The sequence below is a fragment of the Phaethon lepturus genome, unplaced genomic scaffold, assembly GCF_000687285.1.
Source record: "Phaethon lepturus isolate BGI_N335 unplaced genomic scaffold, ASM68728v1 scaffold44355, whole genome shotgun sequence".
NCBI lineage: Eukaryota > Metazoa > Chordata > Aves > Phaethontiformes > Phaethontidae > Phaethon > Phaethon lepturus.
In genome coordinates, this window is record NW_010539285.1 from 23,946 (window position 1) to 31,256 (window position 7,311).

General features: G+C 35.8%; 1 protein-coding gene across 1 annotated transcript in view; it reads right to left on the reverse strand.

Annotated features, from left to right (window-relative positions):
* The window catches only part of LOC104620773 (hedgehog-interacting protein-like), a gene marked incomplete at its 3' end in the record, with an annotated part of 10,326 nt that extends 7,077 nt beyond the window's left edge, over positions 1–3,249 (reverse strand). Inside the window, exons 1-2 of the mRNA XM_010287078.1 lie at positions 3,109–3,249; positions 1,305–1,500 (exon numbers count right to left, since the gene is read on the reverse strand). Coding sequence (XP_010285380.1) covers positions 1,305–1,500; positions 3,109–3,249 — 337 coding nt within the window. The remainder of the gene's footprint in view (positions 1–1,304; positions 1,501–3,108) is intronic.
* Between the last annotated feature and the right edge of the window lie 4,062 nt (positions 3,250–7,311).

A 7,311-nucleotide genomic window follows, 5' to 3' on the forward strand; every position in this document is an offset into this window, starting at 1 on the left:
TGATCTATTCTGCTTTGCTTTGGGGAATGTGATAAAGAGCAAGAAACAGCTGGTTTAAGAAAGCCTTAGAAACATCTTTTAGTTTATAAAGACAATAATAATATTTTCATATTTGAATGGGTTGAGATACATGTTAAACCACAGTAAAGGGAAAAAGTAAGTCAATTCAAAATGTTTTCTCAAGTCAATAAAAGAACGCTGCAAAAAATCCCCGCAGTCTTGGGATTTCAGAGGAAACAAGTACATACTGTACACACGCAATTAAAAAACCCTCCTCCAAATCTCATCCACTTAAACTATCCCCTTTACTCAAATATGTTTACATTATATCACAAAGCTGTGTTCATATGTAAAAAATGACTATTCACAAATTCATTTTTCATATCAACTCTTTTTTCTAGTCTGTGTTTCTAGTAAAAAGAAAATCTTAACCAGTTTTAATTATTTTCTCCTGTGTGGTATTATTTATGAGTAGTGTTTGGACAGGGAAAAAAGCATAGTTTAAAAATGACAGTCTTAAACATATAAATAATTTACTATTGAGAATACCAAGGATGTTATTTAATATAATAGACTGTATTAAGACAGTATTTCTAAAAGAACCATCTTCTCTGGTTATTTTGTTGATACAGTTAGCTAATTAGTTAGTGATAGCACACATTTGGTGACTGCCTTAGACAACACAGGTCAAATTCTGGTTTTGGTTATGTCCAGCTTACTCTACTGACCACAGTGAGGAAGTATTAGGTTAGTTAAGAATTTGGTTGTTAACAGCATGTTGGAAGTGATTCAAAGATCACAGAATTCTATCGAATAGCTCCCTTTGATTTCAATGAGCTTTAAACCCTGTGGAAAAACCATCAGTTTCTAGGGTAACAAAACCAGGAAAAAACCACTTTACTCATCAGCTTTTAGAGTCTACAGACAGCATCCTTTATTTCTCGCATTTTGTCAAGCAATCTGTCATTTAGAATAGCCTTTTGGATGGCCAATTGCTTATTTATATTATTTGAATGAACATGCTAATATTTCACCAAAGGTAATAGTTTCAGGTGCCTTTGACAACAAACAATCCTGTGTTTCATGGAGAGTTTAATAGGAGGGCGGCAAGAGAGCGCTCAAAATATTTACCTGACTACATAAGATCCGCTGTGAAGACCCCGATATATTCTGTCTTTGCTTGGGCAAAACCCCCTGGATATCAATGGGGATTTTACCTGGTGAGCTGGATCTGTAACCACTCAGACAATATCAACATTTCAAAACAGACATCCTTTAGCCCCATATTTTGTTATAGGTTTTACCTGGTATGTGACCTCTGCAAGTATAATAGAACTCTTTACAATAGTCTTTGCACAGGTAGGGAAGAGTTAGTTCTCTTTCAGGTGTTTCCCCTTTCCCAGGTGAGTGGAATAGGTTCTGAGCGTGAGGTGAGCAGTGTGCACATTTGATTTCCTCCAGTAGCTTCGCACATTCTGTGTTGTTGGTAACAGAAAGTATCTGCAAGCCACAAACCAGAGACAAATAAACATATTACCTGTTTCCTCATCTTATGCAAAAAAAGATTGCGTGATCTAATATAATAAATAGTGCTAGCGGAACCAATACAGTTAGTATTAATGCATCATGTTTCATGTCACCGTTCCGGAAAATTATTGCTATGAAATGTGCAATATGTCATTAGTACAGTGAGATTTTAAGCGCTTGCTTCTCTTTCTCAGATAAGGATAATAGTACTCAGGTTATTTTATGGACTCATGCCCACAATCTCTTAATCACATAGGCAATCTCTGACCTAGAGGGATCATTTATATAAGGAGGAGCTACAGCAGCAGGTCTTCTACCCACTTCTCTCATGAGAAATATTTAAAGAACACAACTTGTAAGGTGACCTATTCAAGTATTTAGAGACTAAAAATTAAAATTGTACCATCAAAACACATCAGGAAAACCGTATCTAGCTATTTGTTAAATAGGTGTATCTTGAACAATACCGCAGTCCGGCTACTGAAACGACTGCTGTGGAGCTCAGCAGGTGCCTTGGATTTTTCATGCTTCAAATGCCTCTCTGCTTTTTGCTCTCTCCAATGCAAACTACTTAGAGGAGGGAAAAGCTCTACGTTTCTAGACATTTCTTTTTATAAGTGAAAAAGTAGAATTTGTTCATAATATCTTTCTTGTCTCAATATTGCAACTGTAACTTTGTCCTGAAAAAAAGAGCCTATATTGCGCATAGTACTCGAAGAAGCACGAAACCACGATTGATGATGTGTTTAAGTAAACACAGGAGCCTAAGGAGCGCAATGTCATCAAATCGTGAAAAATAATGGAAAACAGCATAGTCGTCTTCATTAGTCTTTGAATGCAGTGCACTTTGTTAATCTATTGTTAACCACATGGATTGTTTTTTGATCATTCAGCCCAATAGTGGGTAGTGGGAAATGTGTTCTCAGTTGAGAGGGACTGAATCTGTTCCAATGAAAAAACAAAGCTCAGGTTCTTTCTGCTATTTGTTTAATGTAGTTATAAACAAAGACTGTAGGACACTTATATTAATAAATATTAATGCAGTAAGTATTTGTATTCTGTAAATATTTGTAAATAGTGCATTTTAACATATTGACACAGTTTGTCTATAATTCATATATCTGAGTTGATTTAGAGAAGGACTTTCCAATGTCATTCCCGTACAACATAACATTCAAGGGAATGATCTAAATTACTTTTGATAAAGTTAATCAATGCATGAAGACTCTTGATAAGTTTAAGTATCCTGCCTCATAGGTTGGCTGTCTCCTAGGACGCACTACTTTGATAACACAGTTCTGATCCCAGCATTTTATTTACGCATCATAATTATATAAACCTCAAACACTTAAGAGAAATGCACCTTCTATTGTTTTAAACAGATACATATTCAAAATATTGCACAATATATGGCCTATACAGTTACACAAAATCCTATTTAAAGGAACCTTAATGTAGAAGACAAACTCTTCAGTCTTACCATATATATATTGTCAAAAGACCATCTGAAGTGTGTACTAAAGTTTAGTGGCTTAAGTTGGACCACTGATTAGAGGAACACCATTTGGCTTCTACCCTTACTCTGGAAGAGCTGCCATTGGCTTCAAAAAGAATTCCTCCAGATTTGCAAGTATCATTAAATGCATTAAATGTTCTGTTCTTTAGACTATCTGTTACAGATTGTCCTCGGCTTCCATAGCACCTGCGACTAACATCTGCCATGTATGCTGTATTATCTCTCTTCAGACCCTTCTTGGGAATATAATTATCTCACATCTTCTTTTGGAAAGGGTTTGTCTTTTTTGTTTTTTTTTTTTTTTTTAACCTTGAAGACAATAATGAATTAATTGCATGTTGCATGTATGACATAAGGTTTGCATTGGCCCTGAATTCTTTGGGGAATTCTTTCCACAGCCCCAGCCACTTCTCTCCTGAAAAAGTTTAGATTCATTTTGCTAGATTGCTCATTTGGGCCATAGCAGCAGAACTGTTAACCTTAGTCTTCTTTCTTGAGTTTCAGATGTTGTTGTAGATATGGTAGAACTGGGGAAAAATGCCTTGAAGACAAGAACTAAAAATATAAATGTTAACTACAATAAACTATAACTGAAATACATAATAACTAAAACGTTGAGCTTGACTTAATACTGCCTAGGATTGCCATCCAGGTAGTAGAGAACAGACTTTATATGCTTGCAGTAATCCACACTGCTGAGGCAATCTTCTGCATTAGCTGGACTTCCGTAAGGGATGACGGCATCCTGACCTCGGTACTTTGCGTTGCTGTGGTTCTGGTGGGAAGTGGCCTGTATAATTCAATCAAGTAATTGTCTGCCAAATAGAACAAAGTCTGAAGCCATTCAGGGATGATCAAAAGCACTACCCATAAATGCTGCTTTTTGAGAACATTATGTCACCAAGAAGCTAGGAGATCTCCTAAGTAAGGATGAAATGATCTATTTTGGTGTTTCCACCAAAGGAAAGTGCACCATGACTACAGACTCTTCAAAGTACTTGCCTACATTCAGTAGTATCACCTGCTTTGCAAAAGTCTCAGATGTTTTCATCAGGGAGTTGATCTCAGGCAGTAGGCTTTCTTGTGGTAGCACTGTGATGGTATGTTTAGAAGTACAAGTAAACATGAGGTATTACTAGGTAAATATTCTATGTGTTTATTGAATTAACTCCACAGTGATGCAACAGAAAACTGTACTTCTACTGGAAGACTCCAGAACGCATTGTGAACAGGGGAAAAAAAAAATAAAAAAATTACAGGATAGCAAAGCTAATTTACTGTTTCTTGTGGAAAACGTAATTGACGTTGCCTGGTGATACAGGAGAAGTAATGCTTGCCAACATTTCAGTTCTCAAACTTAAGACAAAAGGATCCTAATCCCCCTGAGCAGCTGCTATCCAGGAATTAACCACAGGAATTCACCCCCTCATGTCATTTCTGGAATGAATCTTGGTCATATAATAGCTAATCGGAAGATTAAGGAATGAGAGTCAATCAATTATCTGAAAATCAAGTACAATGTTATTTAACTTTTAGAATACTCAAGCAAAATAGGGTGGTAACATTTGCTCTGTGTGAGGTCTGATGTGTAACTCTGTCCTGGCTGGGAGATAGGACAACCATTCTATTCTGAATTTCAGTAAATCGATAATGTATTTATCCTGGAGTACATTAAACTGGTTTTAAGCGAAAGCTGAAATACTTATTTGAATGAAGCTTTTTCTGTTGGATGTCTACTTTGAAAATGACCTTAAAGTTGACAATGGCTTTGGTCTTTTGAAGAAATGTAAACTAATTTCCTGCTTCAATTTTTAAAGCCGTATGTGAAACCATGAAACTGCAGTGGTTTAAACTAACTGTGCTCTGGAAAATATGTAAAACTTCCAAACATTTATTGCAACATGCCTAATAATGATTATGCCTGCTGCTGACTAATTTACAACATCTGTAAGATCATCCTTTAATCTCTAGCCACATGAAAGTAAAACGGGTAGACTAAAGGTAAGATAAATCCTGGAATGCACAGGAAAGCATAGCATACTAAATTGGTTTATCAACAAAAAGAATAGTGCAATGAAGGAGAAACAGAAGATGACACAACAGACAGAAATTTACGTTGAATATTGTCATCTGTTTTGCGTACTCTGTCATACCTAGTTTGAGAAAGGCAGTATAATTTTGATGTTAACAGAAAAAAAAAACAGAGAAAGAAGTAATTGCATTAAGCCGTATTTGATACACAAGCATTTATGTCTAAAAATCATATGCTTACGAGATTGTTCAGCTGTTGGGTTGAACATATGCTTCTTCTGTATTATAGTGCTGGATTATGTCATTAAAGAGTTCGGTTTCAATTTTAGGGTAATATGTAAATAGATCATTGTACTAAGGCAGCTGTTAAAGGGACCCCAAGATGAGTTATTTGTTTAGTTGGATGTGTTCAACAATAGCCTTTGTTCGTGAAAGAGCCAGAGCAAACAAATGATTGTAAAAGGGCACACTTGAAAACAATTACTTTTCATCCATTCCTTGACAGCCTTGGCTGTGAAACCATCCAAGGTAGAGAGGACTTCTTTGCCTGTCAGGCTGTAAGCAAACTTTTAGAAAAACTGATACTACAGTGTTTGGCTGGGATGTAGTAGCCCTTCATAAATGTGGAGATACTGCAGAAAACTAGAAGACAAAGAGTTAAATGTCAAGAACAGGATGCAAAATTCTTGCTTGAGCCAGTGCAATGTTGTATCTGCTCATTATGGTAGCTCCATTTTTGTCCCCCAAACCGGAGGCAATGGTAGTGTTCTCATTATAAGCACAAATCAATAATTTGGTCAAAAATTCTCAAAGACTCAGCATCTTAACCAAGAAGCTCTTATGAAAATATCTACTGAGCATGCTCAATTCTTTTTTTTTTTTTTTTTTTTTGAAGAAGCTAGTGTTCAGACTTCTGTTAATGTGATAGCCACTCTATGGTGTAGATATATGATGGAGTTTCAAAAAGCTGGTTTTGGAACTGTAGTAGAACACAGTTTAAAAAATGTGCTTTCAGAAAAGTTACATTCAAATGTACGCCATCATAGTTTGCCATGTCTTTTATGGAATGACCACCTCATTCTGTCAGGCGTAAATGACATATTTTGACATTTTTTCTAAATATCTATTGATATGGTAAAGCAGATTTGTGAGTTTCATAAATGTTAATCTTTGGTGAAAACCAGTGATTTTAAAACTCTATAAAATAATATTCCCTTAAAAGTATAATTTATATTTAAAAAAACACGTTCAACAGCTTAGAAATATGTACTGTGGCATATATGGTCAATTCCTCACATTTATATCAGGTTTTTAGTACCATTAGTTAAAAAAAAAAAAAACAAAGAACAAAAAAAAAAACCAAACCCACAAAACAAAAGAAAGGGAATTAAAAGATATTTTCAAAGAATAGTAAGAAGAGAATAAACCCTTCAACTGCCTGGAGATTGAAAACTAACCAAAATTCAACTTCCAATTTACTGCATTCAGCCAGTTACTACAAGGGTCTCCAATCATTGAATAATCTCAGTAGCATATATGCCACCAAGACATTGCAAACAGGGTGAATCAAGGACATATTTTCCAGTCCTATTCTTTTTTTTTTTCTTTTTTTCTTTTTTCCCAGCTAGATCTTTCAGGTTATCTGTGTGTGGTTAGTTTATAGTTTAATTTAATTATCACACAGGAGCTTAATGACACTGTCTCTAGACAACATGAAGAAATATATCTGCCTTGAATCTCAAACTGCTGCTGCATATGGTATGAATAAAGAGAGATCTGCAGCTGAAAACCTGCAGTAAGACAGTTCTCACTCATCTGGGAATAGAGGGGGTAGGACAAATGCTCCCTCAAAAGGCATGAACATTTGGACAGAGCTGGGGACTGAAGGAGAATGATGTTCTCCAGTTTCACCCATTAGTGAACCAACTAACAAACACAATGGTGTTGTTGTTATTCTTTTGCCATAAGCAACAGGACTCTGTGTGTGGGCAGCAGTTTAGTGGGGAGGAGGATAAGTCGACCCCTTTTTGTCCTATTGATTTTTTCCTATTTGCATGACTTGAGCAAATTAAATGATGCAATATGGCTTTTTGTTACAAAACAAAGTGAGAGATACCACCCAGACACATATGTTGATTCGTAGAAGCTGTTTACATGAGAATGGAGTGAAATCTACCGTGAACTGAGCATAAAAATTCGATTCAGGCTGGGTATTTTTTTTTTTATTATGCTTGGGC